Genomic DNA, 20,962 nt, shown 5'->3' with positions numbered 1-20,962 from the left:
TTTGTTTACTTAAAAAGCTGGTAAATGTTAAAGAGGAATTTCAGTGTTTAACAGGAGCTCTGTGAATAGTATACCAATTTTTATTTCATGTCAGTTCAGAGCCTTGTAGTCTACTTAACTATTTGATTTATTCCTCAAAACCAGATTGAAGTTCAACATAGCATAGGATTGAGGCCAAGATTTCAAAATTAACGTCCTATTTTAAAGCCTGCAGAATTTGAATTAAAAAGTAGTCCCTTGGGGCACCTGGCTGGCGCAGTCAATTAGGTGTCCAGCTTCTTGATTTTGGCTTGGGTCATAATCTCAGGGTTGTGAGATTGAGCCCTGCATGGCTCTGCACTCAGCGCTGAGTCTGCTTAAGACTCTGTCTGTCCCTCCTCATGTGTGCACGCTCACTCAGTCACATGCTCGCTCACTCTCAAGTAAATCTTAAAAAAAAAAAAAAAGTTGGGGAGACTGGGTGGCTTAGTTGGTTAAGCGTCTTGACTCTTGACCTTGGCTCAGCTCATGATCTCAGGGTTGTAGGATCACAAGATAACCCCTGCCTCCCCAGTACAGCTCTGTGCTCAGTGTGGTCTGCTTGTCCCTCTCCTTCTGCTCCTCCTTCTTGATCATGTTCTCTGTCTCTCTCTGTCTCTTTCTCTTTCAAAATAAATAAATAAGGGGCGCCTGGGTGGCTCAGCGGGTTAACGCCTCTGCCTTCAGCTTAGATCATGATCCCAGAGTTCTGGGATCAAGCCCCCCATCGGGCTCCCTACTCAGCAGGGAGCCTGCTTCCCTTCCTCTCTCTCTCTGCCTGCTTGTGATCTCTCTCTCTCTCTCTGTCAAATAAATAAATAAATAAATAAAATCTTACCCAAAAAAAGTCATCCCTTGAATATGGTGGTGCTTTCCAAAATGAAAGGAATTTATTTACCAAATAGAATCCTTTTGTTTGGGGAAAAAACAGAATGAATGAAAATGTGTCTTCGGAAACACAGATTGCCAAAGATATCAGTTATGGACTTTAACTGTCAGCAGGAGACACAAACAAATCCCTGAGAGTCGGGGTAAGCAGCAAAGCAATAGCCCTCAAAAGATGAAGTATAATACAAGGTGAACCTCCCCTCTTTCCTAGGACCAGAGAATCAGGGTCTGCCCCCTCCTTTCTCTTCTCACTGCCATATCCTCTGTTGAGGTTCTCTGAACTCCATGAAGTAATCCCATATGTATCTCCCTGCCTTGATGCTCTGCCCCTCCATTTTTCTCCCATTGTCAGATGACCTTCATCCATGGACTTTTCAGACAACTCATTTTCTTCAGGAGCTCCTCCTTTGCTTACTAAACAAAGTTGGGGCTCCATGGTATAGGGCTCCATACCATGGTATGATACCCATGTTATGGGTATCAAAGCCCTGTACCATCTGGGCCTACTACACATTTCCAGTCTTGCCTTCCATTACCTTTCTTTTTGAGCCCCATGCTTCAACCAAATTGGCCTGTTTCCTGAGGATGTCCTGTGGTTTCCCACTTCACATTGTCTCCTCCCATTGCCACCTGCTGGAATTTTCCCCAATCCTTAAGACTAAGCGTAATTGCCACTTCCTTCATGAGGCCTTTGTTCTTCTTCCTGAGCCCGTTTTCATTTCTCCTCCTACTAACCAGCAAGCGCACTTAAGTACCCTTCTTTTGTCACTTACATCATAACTGACAGCCATCTATTATGGTCGATTCATGTACTTGACTCTGTTCCATCAAGGGCTGTGCACTCAGGGCACCTCCCACAGAGGGCAGAGCACCTTCTATGAAATACAGATCCTTAGTAAGTATTAGAACCATATTTACAAGTCAAGGAAACATATAACATAGTTCTGTGGTCCAAGTATGTAACAAATTTGAGTGTTTACTGAAAGATTTTATGCACCTGGAGAATTAATATTTTACTTCCTTTACTGTACACTCTTTTTTCCCTTAGGAAATATTTTACTTATTAACTATTTTAAAAAAAATTGTTGAAATAACATTGTCACATAACATGTTAGTTTCAGGTGTATGACGTAATGATTTGATATTTGTATATATTGCAAATGATCACCAAATGTACACTCACCCTTGCTAAATTCCTTCACCATTGTCTATGTCACTGGCTTCCAGTTTTTCAGCATGAGGACCCTTGCCTTTTTAAAAATCAAATCAAGGGACACCTGGGTGGCTCAGTTGGTTATGCATCTGCCTTCCACTCAGGTCACGATACCAGAGACCTGGGATCAAGCCCCGCATTGGACTCCCTGCTCAGCGGGGAGTCTGCTTCTCCATCTCCCCCGCTCCTGCATGCTTTCTCTCTCACTTGCTCAATCTCTCTCTCAAATAAATAAAATCTTTTAAAAAAATAATTAAAAAAATAAAAATCAAATCAAGGGGCCCCTGGGTGGCTCAGTCGGTTAGGTGTCCAGCTCTTGGTCTCAGCTCAGGTCATGATCTTGTGGTCCCGGAATCCAGCTTAAAGGGGAGTCTGTTTATCTCCCTCTGCCTCTCCCCCTACTCATGCACAGGCTTAGGCTCCTCTCTCTCCCTGAAATAGATAAACAAATCTTAAAAACAAAAACAAAAAAAAATTACCTTTTACAATATTTTTGGATACCCTCATTGAAGTAGAATTTACACTTTATAAAACTCACCTGTTGGAAGTGTACAATTCAGTTATTTATAGCAAATTTATAATAGAGTTGTGCAGCCGTCACCACAATCCAGTTTCAGAACATTTCATAACCCCACCCCATGCCCAGAAATGTTCTCCATGTTCTTTTGTAGTCAGTCCCCACCCCCACCTTCAGCTCCAGGCAAACACTGATCTGCTTTCTGTCTGTATTGATTTACCTTCCCTGGATATTTCATATAAATGTAATCAGCATATAGCTTTTTTGTGTCTGGTTTCTTTCACTTAGCATAATGTTTGCGAGGTTCATTTGTGTTGTAGCACCTATCGGTAGTTCCTTTTTATTGCTGAATAGTATTCTGTAGTGTAGCTATACTGCATTTTTTTCACTCACCCATTGATGGACATATGGATTATTTCTAGTTTTCAACTATTATGAATAGTGCTGCTATGAATATTCATATATAAGCCTTTATGTAGACATACGTTTTGTTTCTCTTAAGTAGATAGCTAGGAGTAAAATTGCTGTATGGTATGTCTCCATATAACTGTTTAAGAAGGGGCACCTGGGTGGCTCAGTGGGTTAAGCCGCTGCCTTCAGCTCGGGTCATGATCTCAGGGTCCTGGGATCGAGTCCCGCATCGGGCTCTCTGCTCAGCAGGGAGCCTGCTTCCCTCTCTCTCTGCCTGCCTCTCTGCCTACTTGTGGTCTCTCTCTGTCAAATAAATAAAATCTTTAAAAAAAAAAAAAAGTAACTGTTTAAGAAACTGCCAAACTGAGGATGTGGGAAAAAAGGAACCTTCATGCACTGTTGGTGGGAATGCAAACTGGTGCAGCCCCTGTGGGAAATAGTCTGGAGGTTCCTCAAAAAATTAAAAATAGAACTACCCTATGATCCAGTGATTGCACTGCTAGGTATTTACCCAAAGAATTAAAAAAAAAAAAACACTAATTCAAAAGAATATATGCACCCCTGTGTTTATTTCAGCATTATTTACAATAGCTAAATTATGGAACCGGCCCAAGTGTCCATCAATAGATGTATATATATATTGGGGGGGGGGTATTTTTCAGCCGTAAAGAAGAATGAAATCTTGCCATTTGCAACAACATGGATGGAGCTAGAGAGTATAATACTAAGTGAAATAAGTCAGAAAAAGACAAATACCATATGATTTCTCTCATATGGAAAATTTAAGAAACAAACAAACAAAGACAAACCAAGAAACAGACTCTTAAAGATAGAGAACTAACCAGTGATTACCAGAGCTGGGGTGGAGGGGAATGGGTGAAATAAGTGAAGGGGTTTAAAGAGTACACTTATCATGATGAGCACTGAGGAGTGTACAGAGCTGTTGAATCACTATGTTGTACACCTGAAACTAATATAACAGTATTTTACCTATACTGCAATTTAAAAAACTTAATAAAAATGACCAAAAAACCCTGCCAAACTGGTTTTCAAAAAGGCTTGTAGTACCATTTTATATTCCTACTGACAAGGGAGGGTTTCTGTTTCTCCACAAGATGACCCTCTCTAATATTAAAAAAAATTGCAAGGGCATTTGGGTGTCTCAGTTGGTTAACCGTCCAACTTTTTTTTTTTTTAAGTTTTTATTTATTTATTTGAGAAAGAGAAAGATCCTGAGAGCATGTGAACAAGGTGAGGGACAAGCAGACTCTGTCCATGCTGTGTGTAGAGCCTGATGTGGGGTTTGATCCCACAACCCTGAGGTCATGACTGAAGCTAAAATCAAGAGTCAGGTACTCAATCCACTGAGCAACACAGATGTTCCAAGTGTCTGATTCTTGGTCTTAGCTCAGGTCTTGCCCTCATGGTGGTGAGTTTGAGCCCTGTGTTGGGGGGCTTAAATTTTTTTTTTAATTTTTAAATTAAAAAAGTTGCTATCTCTCACATGATAATAGATATTGTTTTAGTATGTGCAGACTGATGAAAAGTATAAAGATTATACATTATTAATGATTTAATAATATTAGAAAGATTTACATTCTGTAATCACAATTGTAGTTTTTTAATTTAAAATAATGTATTATTTGTTTCAAGGGTGCAGGTCTGTGAATCATCAGTCTTACACAATTCACAGCGCTTGCCATAGCACATACCCTCCCCAACGTCCATCATCCAACCACCTCATCCCTCTGCCCCACTCCCTTCCAGCAACCCGTAGTTTGTTTCCTAAGATTAAGAGTCTCTTATGGTTTGTCTCCCTCTCTGGTCTCATCTTGTTTCTTTTTTTTTCCTCTCTTCCCCTATGATCCTCTGCCTTGTTTCTTAAATACCACGTATCAGTGAGATCATATAATTCTCTTTCTCTTATTGACTTATTTCACTTAGCATGCTACCCTCTAGTTCCATCCATGTTGTTGCAAAGGCAAGATTTCATTTTTTTGATGGCTGCATAATAATCCATTGTGTATGTGTGTATATATGTATACACATGTATATATGTATATATATATGTATATATGTATATATATGTATATACATATATATACATATATACATGTGTATGTATATATATGTATATACATATATACACATATATACATATATACACATATATACATATATACGTATATATATGTATATACGTATATATATGTATATATGTGTATATGTATATACACACATACACACACCACATCTTCTTATTCCATTCATCTATTGATAGACATCTAGGCTCTTTCCATAGCTGGCTATTGTGGACATTGCTGCTATAAACATTGGGGTGCAGGTACCCCTTTGGATCACTACATTTGTATCTTTGGGGTAAATACCCAGTAGTGCAATTGCTGGGTTGTAGGGTATCACAATAGCATTTAACAATAGGATGAATTCAGTCTATAGGCAGTGCTTTGTGTGCATTCTTAAAGAAATTCAGTGTCCCCCAAGGATCCGTGGTCAGGAACTACTAGTCTAGATAACTTATTTAGAAATAAATATAAGCTGTCTTGGGGCACAAGGGTGGCTCATTTAGTTGGATGTCTGACTCAATTTCAGCTTAGGTTATGATCTTGGGGCTGTGGGATCGAGCCTCTACTTGTCCCTGTCTCTCCCCTCCCACTGCTTTCTCTACCTCTCTCTCTAAAATAAATGAAATCTTAAAAAAAAAATTAGAAATAAACATAACTTGTCTTGTATGTTTTTATGCATTATCTGTAAAATAGAGGCTTGCCTCCTAAAGTTGTATGAAAAAATGTCAAGCATTTGGCCCATAATGACAGCTGTTACTACTTGGAATCAATGTGACCTAATAGAAAGTGTTGTCTTTAGAGCCACACTCTAGAGCCATAGGTGAGAATGCTAACTTAGTCTGAACCAGGCTAACTTAACAACTCCTTTACTCAAACTACCCTGGAATGGACTCTGGATTCTTGGAAACACCTATTTCCATACTTCTTGCTGACTTAAAATTGCTGTTTATATCTATCCATTTCCTTTAGTTTTATCTTTTTTTGTAAAGGAGTTGTCTTCTTGCCCTCTATTTATCGGTCACATAGCAAATGTTATCCTTGTGTTCTAAAGCTCTGAGTCCATCCCTGAATGCAAATTAGAATCACTTTTGAGCTGGATACCCCCCACCCCGAGATTCTCATTTAACTGTTCTGAGATGCGACCTGGCCATCAGGATTTTATTTTATTTTCTGTAAGTTTATTTAAGTAATCGCCACACCTGACGTGGGGCTTGAACTCATGACCCCAAGGTCAGGAGCCCCATACTCGTCTGAATGAGCCAGCCAGGTGCCCCTGGGCATCAGGATTTTAAAAGCAGGTGATTATAATGTGTGGCTAAGGATGAGAATTACTGTTCTAATGTGAAGCCAGGATTGGTGACAGCTGTTCTTGCCTAATTTAGTATCGGCAGCCAACATTATAAGTATCTTAATTCCTTCATTGGTAAAGGAATTTATCAAAATGGAGTCCCTGGGATACTAGCCATTGGAGGAACCGTCTTCCACAGTCAGTGTCTGAAAGAAGGTGATGTGGAATGAAAGCAGAAACCTTAAACCTTGCTGAAGTCAGGGCACATTTCATCCATCATCACTCCTTTAAAGGGCACCGTGGCATAGTGAAATGGATTCATGTTGTGGCACTAGATGAATCTGGGTTTATTCTGGCTCTGTTGATCACTAGCTATGCTGAGATTCAGAGAGTTTGCAATTGCACATTTTCCTCATCTGGAAAAAATAGGGATTATTTAAGGGGAAAAAAAGCAGATTCATACTATATACCTTGCAGAGCTGTTAGGATTGTAGACTGTGTATAAAGTCCTTTGCATACTTTCTGGTGTAGTAAACAGCAGTTGCGTTTGTACTGGTACTCGTGCTGTGTCTCACCAACGGGACATAAAAGCCCAGAGACTGTGACATTAGAGACCATCTTAGACTCATTTGTATCCCTAGTGTCAGTCATAGTGCCTTATGCTCAGAAGTTATAAAATTTGATGAAAACAAAATTCTTTTTCAAATTTTTTTTTTTTTTTTAATCTCATAGGTAGGGGTGCTTGGGTGGTTCAGTCCTTTAGTGTCTGCCTTTGGCTCAGGTCAGGATCCCAGGGTCCTGGAGTGATCCTCCCCATCACACTCCTGCTCATTGGAGAGCATATTTCTCCCTCTACCCGCCCCCTGCTTGTGCTCTTTTCTCACTAATCTCTCTCTCTTTCAAATAAATAAAATCTTTTAAAATATATTGTAGGTAAATAACGGATATGGCATTATAACAGTCATGCTCAGCATGTTGGTACACATTATTTTAAAGACATTATCACTTCATTTTTCTTCAGGGAGATTCACAGAAAACTCATGCAATATCATACAACTCAGGGACAAAATTAGTAGCACTTCAGTGTTCATTTAGCAAGCATTACTTCAATAGTTACAGCAAGTGTGATGTTAGGAAGAGAATGGGTATGAGAAATAACTGTGAGTAATCAGGGAAGAGGTCAAAACAGGATTGTTTTGCGTGCGTTAGGATGCACGGATAAGCCCAAATCAGAATATATAAGTACAATTCATCATGAATTTTTTATTCCTCGCTTCGTCTTCAAAGGACCTAGAAGCAATGAAATACTAGTAATAATGAGTACCCCTAATACCCAGATTTTACTTTATAAGTAGCATTCCCCACTGGAAAAAAACAAAAACAAAACAAACAAACAAAAAAATAGGGCCCTTTGGAAAAACAACTGATTCCAGGTAGTAGGAACTTGACAGGGTGAGCCTGAGACATCATCTTGTGCTAGCCACAAGAAAACTTTCACAATCTAATGGAATAATTACACTTCAATTCAAAATAAACTAATGGAGTTTTTCAGAAGGACACAGAAATCTGCTAGAAGGAAGTCCCACTGGTAAAAGTTGGGAGAACTGGAGCATTAGGGAGAATAATGGCTGTAATTAACTCACACACATGAATATTAAAAAATCTGAGTCCATAATACTCAGAAAAGAGAAAGCTCCCCCCACACACAATTGTCAACATTAAAAATTCCTCTAATATTATCTCACTACTCTAAATATTGATAAAAGGAGATAATTCAGTGTTTTTCCAGGAACACTTCTTTTTGGGTAACCGAATAACTCTAAGTGAAGATGGAATGCTCTTTCATAAGAATGCCAGCTAATAATTGTGTAAGTAATGATATGATTAGAGAATCACCATTTCAACTCCTGAGAAAATGACTGATTCAGGCAAAAATACCTTAGATGTAAAAATAATTAGGTAAAAGGTAGAAAACTGGACATAATACCCCACAAATTACTTGATTATTTCAACTTTACAATAGAAGGATCGTCTTAACCTAGTGATCTGTCTTGGCATCATAAATAGTGGGACGACCAGACATTATGTGCTTCTCATTGAGATGCAGTATAAGGTAAACAGTTTCACCTGTAATGCATTTCTGTGAACTTGTTTAACTTTGAGTTTACAGATAATACTGAGATGAGAGCAGGAGTCAGCAAACTCCAGCCATCAGGCCAAACCAGCCCAAGGCTTGTTTTTGTGTAACCTTTGAGCTAAAAATGGTTTTTACATTTTTATATTGTAAAAACAACAACAAAATATACACAAAAAAGGGTATATGACAGAGATATTATGTGGCCCACAAAGCCTAAAATATTTACTTTCTGGATCTCTAAAGAAAATTTGCTAGCCCTGAGTTAGAGGAACAAGTTAATTGGTTTTATAAGGAAGCAATGAGACACATATAGAAAGTAGACATCCTATAGGAAAAACTGGCTGGGTCTATTCAGTTTCATAGAAAAACTGAAGAGGTACAGGGTGGGAATTTATACAAAATTGGAGACTTAAGAGACCTAAGAATCAAATGCAATGTGTGGATTCTAATTAACTCTAAGGGATATATTGGTAACTTCCATTTCCAGCCAAGCTGGAATAACAGGAAACAGACTTACCTTCTTAAAAAACCAGACAAACTGTTGTTCCTGGCTGGCTCAGTCAGTAGAGCATGTGACTCTTGATCTTGGAGTTATAGGTTCAAGCCCCATGTTGGGCGTAGGGCCTACTTAAAAACAAAGCAAAACAGAAATAGTAAACTATATGAAACAATGGTTTTCAAGACACTGGGCATCAGGAAGAAGGAGAGTGATCCCTGAGAGATGGCAAACAAAAGAAGTGAGCTTGCAATTGTTTCATTCTGCCTTGAGTTTCCAGGCTCTGGTATCAGGAGCAGGAACTGAAGAAGAACCCAAAAGACTCCCTGAGTTGACATGGAGCTGTGAGTCTGGGGAGACCAGTGCGACTGCCAGTTCATGGGACAGAGTACCAGAATGACAAGAGATACTCAAAACCACAGAGATCTGCACAGGTTCTCCCTTGAGCACTCAGAAGAGATTGACCAACATAAGCATTTGAGCAAACTCCTCAAGACGAGGGCTTCAAAGAGATTAGAAGGAATGGTATCCAGTGCTCTCACGGTAGTACCAATAGCTACTGTTACTACCAGCCAGACTGAAGACTTTTGTAATTCATGATGCATTAGAGTCCTTGGGAAGGTCTTGAGTTAATAGTAGGGAATACTTAGCTCAAGACTGAATAGTGTTCTGGACCTGCCTAACTGTTGTTAGGCAAGATTCAAGCAAGATTCAAAAAGGATCCAACTGTGTCCAGGTAACTTTACTATACCACAGAACGAAGCTCAAGAAGGGTTGTAGGAATACAAAAATATCCAACACTTTACAAGGTAAAATTTATAATGTCTGGCATCTAATAAAAGGCATGCAAAGAGTCAAGAAAACATCCATCATAAGGAAAATAATCAGTCAATTGAAACTCACCCAGAGCTGACACAGATACTAGAATTAGCAGAGAAGAATATTAAGAGTTGTTTAAACTTGCACTCTGTATGTTCAAAAGGAAGTAGAGACATGGAAGGTATAAAACAGACCCACACAGAATTTCTAGGAACAAAACAACAATGTCTGAGATGAAAAATGCACTAGATAAAATTAATGGCAGATTAGACATTGCAGAAGAAAAAATTAGGGAATTTAAAGGCATAGTAATAGAAATTATACACAATAAAATGCAGAAAGAAAGAAAAGAGCATCAGTAAGCTCTAGAACAACATTACATGGCCTAATATATGTGCACTTGGAGTTCCTAAAGAGGGGGTACCGAAAAAATATTTTAAATAATGGCTGAAAATTATCCAAACTTAATGAAAATATAAACCTACGGGGTGCCTGGGTGGCTCAGTGTGTTAAAGCCTCTGTCTTCGGCTCAGGTCATGATCCCAGGGTCCTGGAATCGAGCCCTACATCAGGCTTTCTGCTCCATGGGGAGCCTGCTTCCTCCTCTCTCTCTGCCTGCCTCTCTGCCTGCCTGTGATCTCTGTCTGTCAAATAAATAAATAAAATCTTGAAAAGAAAAGAAAATATAAGCCTACAGATCTAAGAAGTTCAGTGAAACTCAAACATAAACATGAAGAAAACTATACTATTATTTATCTGTTTACTATCTTTTGGCTTCAGATGCATCCTTCAGTATTATGCTCTGAGAAAAAGGAATTCTGTGTCTTTCTTCTTTAAAGTTGAGTGGATGGTGTTAAGCTTTCTTAATATAGGACCCTGGTGCTGGAGGGACATTATAGGAGACAAAAGCTCTGTTTCTGGCGAAGGCTGGTTGTTGGAGGAGTGGGTGTGAGGATATCCGGTGGAGCCTTCCCCAGAACATGGTCTTTCTGCAGTGTTTGCACCCCTGTCCTTTTTTCAGTGTTCTCAACACATAAATTGAAACTTCCCTGTGGCCCTGTGCTCTGAAGCCTTCCTGCCCCCACTGACATTCACAGCCCCTCACCCACACACACACACACTGCATGTCATTCTTTCTGATTACCTGTTTCCCATTTCCTCCAGAGGGTAGCTTATTTTTACCCAGCAACTCAGGACTACCTCTGGCCTGGCCAAACCAGCAAACTTCTCTCCTGTCCGGGGCGGGGGGGGCTAAGTCATACCATCTTCCAGTGAGATCTGAACCTTTCCTTTTTTGTCCTTTATGGGTACTCTCAGTCAGCTATGGTTACCATATAGGATTTTCTTATTTCTTTTAGTTGCTCTTCTGTTGTAGTTTTAATCCTTTGTCTTAAATTTCCCCTTTTAATGTGTGATTTCTGTCTCCTGATTTGACTCAACTGCTGCATACATCAAGGCACATGATAAACTGCTCAAAACCAGTAATAAAGAGAAAATTTTAAAGGCAGCCAGAGGAAAAGACACTCCTAAAGAGGAACAAAGATATGAATGACATCCCATTTCTCATAAAAAAAAAAATCATAGGGGCGCCTGGGTGGCTCAGTGGGTTAAAGCCTCTGCCTTCGGCTCTGGTCATGATCTAAGGGTCCTGGGATTGAGCCCCGCATCGGGGTCTCTGCTCTGCAGGGAGCCTGCTTCCTCCTCTCTCTCTGCCTGCCTCTCTGCCTACCTGTGATCTCTATCTGTCAAATAAATAAATAAAATCTTTAAAAATAATAATAATAATGCAAGTGGGAATATAATGGAGCAACTTTTTTTAAAATATTTTATTTATTTATTTGACAGAGAGAAAGGTCACAAGTAGGCAGAGAGGCAGGCAGAGAGAGAAGGAGAAACAAGCTCCCCACTGAGCAGAGAGCCCGATGCGGGGCTTGATTCCAGGACCCTGAGATCATGACCTGAGCCGAAGGCAGAGACTTAAACCACTGAGCCACCCAGGCGCCCCGGAGCAACATTTTTCTTTTTTTTTCTTTTTTTTTTTAAGGTTTTATTTATTTATTCGATAGACAGGGATCACAAGTAGGCAGAGAGGCAGGCAGAGAGAGAGGAGGAAGCAGGCTCCCTGCAGAGCAGAGAGCCCGATGCGGGACTCAATCCCAGGACCCCGGGATCATGACCTGAGTCGAAGGCAGAGGCTTAACCCGCTGAGCCACCCAGGCGCCCCCTGGAGCAACATTATTAAAGTTTTGAACTGGGGGCAGGAAAAAAACCTGTCAACCTACAATTTTATACCTAATAAAAATATATTTCAAAAGTGAAGGTGAAATAGATGTTTTTTAGATGTAAAAAAGCTGAATTCATCAGACCCACACAACCAGAAATGTTAAAAGAAGTCATTCAGGCAAAAGGAAAATGATGTCAGTTGGAAATCTAGTTCTATATAAAGGAGTGAAAAAGACTAGAAATAGTAACTATGTAGATAAATGTGTTTTTTTCTTATTATATAAATTTTTTTAAAGATAATTGTCTAAACAAAAATGACAGTGTATCGTGAGATTTATAACATACATAAAAATAAAATGCATGGCAATATAGACTAAAGGCCAAAAGGAGAGAAATGGAAATATACTACTGTAAAGTTCTCATATTTTTTGTGAAAGGGGTGTGATGTTAAAGATGAATACTATACACTTTTAACACAGCTACTTACATTACAAAAAATTATAGCTAATAAGCCAACAAACAAGATAAAAAGGAATCGTAAAAATACTCCATTAACTGTTTTAAAGGCAGTAAAAAAGAACAAAGAACAGATGGCTCAAATAGAATATAAATATAAGATGACAGACTTGAACTTAAACATATCAAAAATATCAATATCAATAAATAAATGAAAAATTATACCATGTTAACACAATCAAGGGGCACCTGGGTGGCTCAATCAGTGAAGCATCTGCCTGTGGCTCAGGTCATGATCCCGCCTTCCTGGGATCAAGCCCTGAGTTGGGCTCTCTGCCCAAAGGGAGGGTGCTTCTCCCTCTGACCCTCCCCCTTGCTCATGCTCTCTCTCACTTTCTTGCTCACACACTCGCTCTCTCTCAAATCTTTTAAAAAAAATTAACAAAAAAAAAAAGCTGTAGTAACAACGTTGTTTAACATCAAATACAAAGAATATTACCTGCAATAGAGAAAGTAATTTCGTAATGATGAAGAGCTTGATCAAGAGAACACTATGATCATAAACATTTATGCTTGAATAACAAAGTTTTAAAATACGTGAAACAAAAAAACAATAGAACTAGAAGCGAAACTAAATAAATTCACAATTCAATACAACTCTCAACTGAGAGAACAAGTAAACAGAAAATAAGCAAGATTTGAAACAACTATTAATCAACTTAACCTAATTAAAACTAGACCTGGTAGAACACTCCACCTAGCAATGGTAGAATGTACATTATTTTCAAGTGTACATCCTACCAAGATAGACCATATTATGGTTCATTTTTTAAAAACCTCAATAAATTCAAAAGGATTCAAGTCCTACAAATTATGTTCTGTGACCATAATGGAATCAGTTGCAGAAAGATTTCTGGAAAATCCAAAAACATTTAGAAAGTAAATGATGGGGCGCCTGGGTGGCTCAGTGGATTAAGCCGCTGCCTTCGGCTCAGGTCATGATCTCAGGGTCCTGGGATCGAGCCCCGCATCGGGTTCTCTGCTCCGCAGGGAGCCTGCTTCCTCCTCTCTCTCTGCCTGCCTCTCTGCCTACTTGTGATCTCTCTCTCTGTCAAATAAATAAATAAAACAAATCTTTAAAAAAAAAAAAAAGTAAATGATACTTCCTTCCTTTCTTTTTCTTTTTCTTTTTTTTTTTTTTTAAGTGGGCTACATGCGCCCAGCATGGGGCTTGAACTCACCATCCCAAGATTAAGACCTGAGCTGAGATAAAATATCAGACACTTAACTGAATAAGCCACCCAGGCACCCCTGGAAAGTAAATAATACTTCTAAATAACCCATGGATAAAAGGATAATCAAAATGGAAATTAGAAAGTTTTAGGAACTGGAAGAAAATGAAAACAACCTATCAGAATTGGTGGGATGTCACTGAAGCAGTACTTGGGGTAATTTATAGCACTACATGCCTATACCAATAGTCCCTGACTTACGACGATTCAGTTTATGATTGAAAAACTTTGTGGTGGTGTGAAAGCAATACACTTTTAGTAGAACTGATATTTCACATTTTGAAAGTTGATATTTTCCCATGCAAGTGATACGTGATTACAGTACTCTCTTGTGATACTGGGCAGTGGCAGCAAGCCAAAGCTCCCAGGCAGCCATGAAGTTATGAGAGTAAACAACCAATACACTTACAACCATTCTGTACCTATACAACCATTGCAACCATTCTCTTTTTCACTTTCAGTTCAGTGTTCAATGAATTACAATGAGCTAGCCAATACCTTATTATAAAATAAGCTTGTGTTGTTATAAAAGGAAAATAAGGAATTTCTTTTTAAAATGATTTATTTGTTTTCAAAGAGAGCACAGGTAGGCAGGGGCAGAGAGAGAGAAAAGCTTAAAGCAGATTCCATGGTGAGCACGGAGCCCAATGTGGGACTCAATATCAGGACCCTGAGATCATGACCTGAGCTGAAACCGAGAACTGGAGGTGCCCCGGAAAATAAGGAATATTCTGAGCACCTTTATGCCAGTAAATCTGTTAACTTAAGCGAAATGGAAAAATTCCTTGAAAGACAAACTGCCAAATCTCACTCAGGAGCAGTCTTAACTCTGTATCTATTACAGAAATTGAAATTGTAGTTAAACTTTCCTGCAAAAGAAAGGTCCAGGACCAGGCATTTAAGGAAGCAATAATACCAGTTCTACACACATTCTTCCAAAAACTTTGAGTGAAAGGAATATCCCCAACTCACTGTATGCAAACAGTATTACCCTGATACCAAAACGAGACAGGCATTACAAGAAAACCACAAAGCAATATCCCTCTTGAACATAAATGCAAAAACGTTAAAAAGTATTTTAGTTAGCCCCTCCTCTTGCGCTCTCATGTTAATGGCGGGTGGCGTCTACTGAGGGGGACGCAAATAACCGCTACCGGCAAGGGAAAGTGTCCTTGCCTGCCCCACTTCCACTCTCTGCAAGTATTCGAGCTCGCCAGTATGTCCGTGGTGCCGCCTAATCGCTCACAAACCGGCTGGCCCCGGGGAGTCAACCAGTTCGGCAACAAGTACATCCAGCAGACCAAGCCCCTCACCCTGGAGCGCACCATCAACCTGTACCCTCTTACCAATTATACTTTTGGTACAAAAGAGCCCCTCTATGAGAAGGGCAGCTCTGTTGCAGCCAGATTTCAGCGCATGAGGGAGGAATTTGATAAAATTGGAATGAGAAGGACTGTAGAAGGGGTTCTGATTGTACATGAGGACCGGCTACCACATGTGTTACTGCTACAGCTGGGAACAACTTTCTTCAAATTACCTGGTGGTGAACTTAACCCAGGAGAAGATGAAGTTGAAGGACTAAAACGCTTAATGACAGAGATACTGGGTCGTCAAGATGGTGTCCTGCAGGACTGGGTCATTGATGACTGCATTGGTAACTGGTGGAGACCAAATTTTGAACCTCCTCAGTACCCGTATATTCCTGCACACATTACAAAACCTAAGGAACATAAGAAGTTGTTTTTGGTTCAACTTCAAGAGAAAGCCTTGTTTGCAGTCCCTAAAAATTACAAGCTTGTAGCTGCACCATTGTTTGAATTGTATGACAATGCACCAGGATGTGGACCCATCATTTCTAGTCTCCCTCAGCTTCTGAGCAGGTTCAATTTTATATACAACTGAATTCCTGCACAGTGGAGAAGTAAAAGGAGCCGTCTCTGTGAGCACAGCTATACACAGTGTAGAATAAATATGGTAGAAAAGGTTTTTTTGGTTTTTATCTCTTTCCCAATCCCTAAATTGCTACCTACTCTCTGTTGTTTGAATAGTAAAGTTAATATGAAGAACTAGATGGTGGTGTAAACAAATGTGATAATGTTTAATTTACTTTTGGTTCTACTCATACTTTTTTGTACAACATTAAAGAATATGAACTTCTTTCTATTTGTATTTTTTTTAAATTTTCACATTAAACTTGTAAAATTCTTAAAAAAAAAGTATTTTAGTTAATTGAAACCAACAGTATATAAAAGGATAAAACCATGAACAAGTGAGGTTTATTCCAAATATTCAGGGTTGATGTAATCTTCAAAAACTAATATAATTCACCATTTTAACAAACTAAAAATCGATCTCAGTAGACATGGACAAAGCACTGAACAGAATCTAATCTCCAATCCTGATGAAAACTCTCAAAAGACTAGGAATAAAAGAGAACTTTTTCAGTCTGGTAAAAGTCATTTGCAAACAAACAAACCTCCAGCTAACAATATATTTAAATGGTGAAAGACCTCTTTCTGAGGTCAGGAATGAGACAAGGATATCTGTTCTCACCATTTGCACTTAATACCATCCTGGAGATTCTAGCCAGTACAGTCGGGAAAGAAAAACAAATAAAAGGCATCCAGAAAAGAAAGGAAGAAGTAAAGATGTCTTTTTCACAGATACCATGATTATCCATGTACAAACTGTGATGGAACTACAAAAAAAGCTGCTGGGGCTCTTGGGTGGCTCAGTGGGTTAAGCCTCTGTCTTTGGCTCAGGTCATGATCTCAGGGTTGGGCTTTCTGCTCAGCGGGGAGCCTGCTTCCCCCTCTCTCTCTGCTTGCCTCTCTGCCTGCTTGTGATCTCTCTCTCTGTCAAATAAATAAATAAAATCTTAAAAAAAAATGCTGCTAGTAACAAATAAGTTGCTTTAGGAAGATTACAAAATTCAAGATGAACATACAAATAGGAATTGTATCTGCATACTAACAATACCAAGAAGAAATTGAATTTTTAGAATGCTACTTAAACATCACCAAAAAATGTGAAATACTTAGGTAATCTGGTGGAAGATGGAAGACCTGTATATCAAAAAGTACAAGGGGCACCCGGCTGGCTCAGTCGGTAGAGCATGGGACTCTTGATCTCGGGAGTCGTAAGTTAGAGCCCCACACTGGGTGTAGAGATTTGTTAAAAATAAGATCTTGTGGGCTCCTGGGTGGCTTAGTGGGTTAAAGCCTCTGCCTTTGGCTCAGGTCATGATCCCAGATTCCCCGGATCAAGCCTCACATCAGGCTCTCTGCTCAGCAGAGAGCCTGCTTCCTCCTCTCTCTCTCTCTCTGCCTGTCTCTCTGCCTACTTGTGATCTCTCTGTCAAATAAATAAATAAAATCTTTTAAAAAAAAAATCTTGTAAGAAAAAAGTACAAAACACTGATGAGTGAGCTTAACTTAATAAATGGTATTATATGCCTTGTTCATATGGTTTCAAAATGTTTTAAAGGGGAAAAGAAAGTGGGCAAAAACAGTAGAAGATAAATGTAAAGCACCTAAAACAAGGAAATACACTAGTAACGGGGGAAAAAGTCTGCTTCACCTTGGGAATTTATGGATTTCTGTTGAAGCAAGGTTAGGAAGCCAACTGGACTTCCCAGCATTGTATTGAAGTGGGGTGCGAGAAGGTGGTTTCTGCTGCACCGTCACAAGGCCTTAGCTTGCTGCTCGGCTTTCTTGCTTTACTCGCTGTCTCTGAATGGGCTCATTATGAGATTTCGGTGCTGTGGCCTGACAGAGCATTGGGGCTACAAAAAGTTTTTCTTTTCCCCACATCCAACTCAGCTGGAGTTGGTATTAAGCTCTAATGGGAATTGCATGAGGAAAGTGGAACCATATAAAGAATATGAATAATTGGGATGAGAATGATGGATCCCGTCCCTTTGAAATAAAGGTTGAATCTCATCCTATTCCACTTTACCTTGAAACTGCTTAGCAATAATATTTTTGTGCTTTAAAGTTTGGTCTGTTTTCCTACCCTCTAATTTGAGACTCATAACTGTATTGTTTCCTTTTCTGTAAAAAGGAATAATATCTGAGTCAGTTATATATTATCCCTATTTTGCAGATAGGGAAAATGAGACCCAGACAGTTGATCAGCTAGATCCTGCACAGACTGTTGTATTATTATCACTTTCTGTGTTCTATCATGGCTATTTTTCCTCAGACTTCTTTGAAATCTTTAAACATCTAATTTGTACTCCCCAGGTATTGTTGAAAATATGACTTTCCTTGTGGAACAATTTATGCCCCAGAATTTTCTCTTGGGTGTAGTGTAGCTGGTATCCAAAATATCTTTGGTCCCCATAGGACTAGTTTAGCTTTTTTCATCCAAGACAAAGGCTAACATCTCTCAACACCACTATTCCTAATTAGCAGGTGTGTTTACTCTAAATTTGCAGTTATAATACAAGGTAGGCAGACAGCAAAAAGATTCAGATTCAGAAGCACTAAAATGTTGGTTGTCATGTTTGTAAACGGGTGTTTTTAAGACAGAGTTTTAATAGAGGCAGTGGAGGGTATTAATCTCACCCTTCTTTACTGTGACCCTAAACTGTTAATTCAGAATTCATTCAGGAAATTGGCTGTTTTGGAAGACTAGCTGTTAAATGACTTTGTTCTACTCTTAGTATGTGATCACCAGGTCATGACTATTAATTTGGTCATTGGAATGTAGCTCCCAACATTATCTGGAACTTTATTAGGAATACCACTTTGGTGGTCTCTCCCAGTCTCATTCTTACTGGAGTTTTAACTAATAAGAAAACCTCTCTAATTCTGGGGTTTGCTCTCTACCTTCTGACTCTCCTATTTCATTGGCTTCACCAAATATTTCAAAGGTCCATTGTGAGTCATGTATTTGAGTACTGATTCCCCCAAATTAATATTGAAAATAAGAAAATGTGTTGTTTTATAAAATAGGCAGCAATGGGACAGGAGTGGCCAGGAACCTAGCTATTGAGAAAGTCTGCAGATTCCATAGTTACAGGTAAGCAAGGAGTCAAGTCAGGGGTAGCCAGCTAACTTAGGAAAAAGCAGTCGTCGTCGTCGTCTTTTTTTTTTTTTTTTTTTTTAGAAAAAAAAAGGGGGAGGGGCAGGGGGATAGCTGAAGTAATCTTGATTCAAGAAACTAGTGAGGAGGCTCTAGCAAAGCCTGCTGAGAAGAGGTAGATCCTGATCTGAGAATGCAGGGCCTTCAAACACTGGCTCTTAATGCTTGTGGTCAGAGGCCCGAAGTGGATCTCCTCTAGGGCATACAAGGTAGACGTGCTAAGGTCACAGCAGGTACAGAATGGAGTGTACTGTAGAACCCCCAGGGCAGTATTTTCTCTGCCCCGAATTGCATAGCTGTAATTTTACCTAAAGGTTAGCAGCATTTTTCTTCTCAATAGGTAGGACAACAGCTTCATTCTATAAAACAGTCTCTGGCATTGTCATTATTATAATTGAGTGGGGTTTTATTGTTTTTAACTTGATTGTGATCAGTGGAGCCTTGAATTGAAATGTAAATATGTTTAGAATTTTCCAGTGTTCACAGCAGCTTTCCCCAGTGTGCCATTACAGCATCAGTTCTGAAAAAGAGATTGGAATAAAAAAGATTCCACGGGCAAATGAGTCCAGGAAACATTTAATACTGTATCCCTCTCTTGGAGATTTGCAGTGTATATTAGTAAGCTAAAAGATTTTTGTGAGTCTTACAGTAAAGAAATCTGTTTGATCAATGTTTCCCAAATCTTTTGACTTTGGAAATTTTTGTCACTAAAATCTACTAACTTTCTTTTGAATTAATATTTCTTCAACACTTGGGAAACATATCTTGGAATTAATAGCTATATGCCCAGTGGATTGAGCTTGAAACAAGTAGGGAAGATCTAGATTATAAAGGTAGCCCCATGAGTTAGAGAAAATTTCTAACCTTCATTAAGGGAGTAGATAAAACCCAAGAAAGGGAATAGTATTGATGATCTACTTTATTTTCCTGATGAGGTGGGCATTATTTTGGAAAGTGGAATGGGCTTGGGTCACCTAGACCTAACAAGATGGTAAGGATACTTCATGTTTGTACTATGCTTGATGGGACACCTAAGTAGCTCAGTCAGTTGAATGTCCAACTCTTGATCTCAGCTCAGGTCTTGATCTCAGGGTTGTGAGTTCAAGCCCCACATTGCGCTCCATGCTGGGCATGGATCCTACTTTTAAAAAATATGCTTTAAGACTTGGAGAACTTACATTTCCATGATCAGAACCCTTTGTGGTAAAAAAGTGGATATTGTCCCCATTTTACAAAAGAGGTACTTCAAATTGAATGACTTGTCCAACATTAGATGACATACTAGAATATAGGAAAGCTAGTATGTCTAGAACTCTCAGCTTTCATCTCTACATCCAGAGTTTATGCCCATGTCACTGAAGTAGTTGCCCACATCCATGCTTATGAGTGCTTCTTTTACAGAATGGTACACTTTCTCTTATTTATTGTTTTTCCCTTAAGTACTTCTAATTGCATTTCTGCCCCCGGGGTTCTTTTTGCCTTTGCTTACTTCCCATAGCATCTGAGTGATGAGCACAGTCTGGGCATAACAAATACCCAGGTTATCTCTAGGCAGACAAAAAAAATTAGAGGATCTAAAACTCTGAGCAAAAGTTCAGATTTCTCTTCTGGAACATGCTTTCAGATATGAATTTAAAGCCTACTGTGTTTAACCTTGTTTTTTGTTCCCTAAGTTTAGCAAACATTTATTCAGAACTGACTACCAGCTGTAGGCAAGGCATTAAGCTGTTTATATTTTCCCCAACACTTCATTCTAAAATAAATTTTTAATAAGACTTTATTTTTTAGAGCAGTTTAAGATTCACAACAAAATTGAGGAGAAGGTATAGAGATTCCCCATACACTTTGTACCCCACACTAAAAATTTCCAAATATGCAGAAAGTTGAAAGAATTATTTATTTATTTATTTTTTTAAAATATTTATTTATTTGACAGATAGAGATCACAAGTAGGCAGAGAGGCAGGCAGAGAGAGAGAGAGGAGGAAGCAGGCTCCCAGCCAAGCAGAGAGCCCGATGCGGGGCTCGATCCC

At 39.1% G+C, this 20,962-nt stretch overlaps 2 protein-coding genes across 6 annotated transcripts in view; both read left to right on the top strand.

Moving 5' to 3' along the window:
- BICDL1 (BICD family like cargo adaptor 1) overlaps positions 1-20,962 on the top strand; it is a 104,514-nt gene that overhangs the window by 26,029 nt on the left and 57,523 nt on the right. The window lies entirely within an intron of this gene.
- Positions 14,935-15,999, top strand: LOC123953855 (cleavage and polyadenylation specificity factor subunit 5-like). The gene has a single exon (XM_046024332.1). The coding sequence runs from the start codon at positions 15,061-15,063 to the stop codon at positions 15,742-15,744; it is 684 nt and encodes a 227-aa protein (XP_045880288.1). The 5' UTR covers positions 14,935-15,060; the 3' UTR covers positions 15,745-15,999.

The sequence above is a fragment of the Meles meles genome, chromosome 12 (genome assembly GCF_922984935.1).
Source record: "Meles meles chromosome 12, mMelMel3.1 paternal haplotype, whole genome shotgun sequence".
Classification (NCBI taxonomy): Eukaryota; Metazoa; Chordata; class Mammalia; order Carnivora; family Mustelidae; genus Meles; species Meles meles.
The sequence above is the reverse complement of the archived record's forward strand: the minus strand, read 5'-3'. Positions and strand labels throughout refer to the sequence as shown.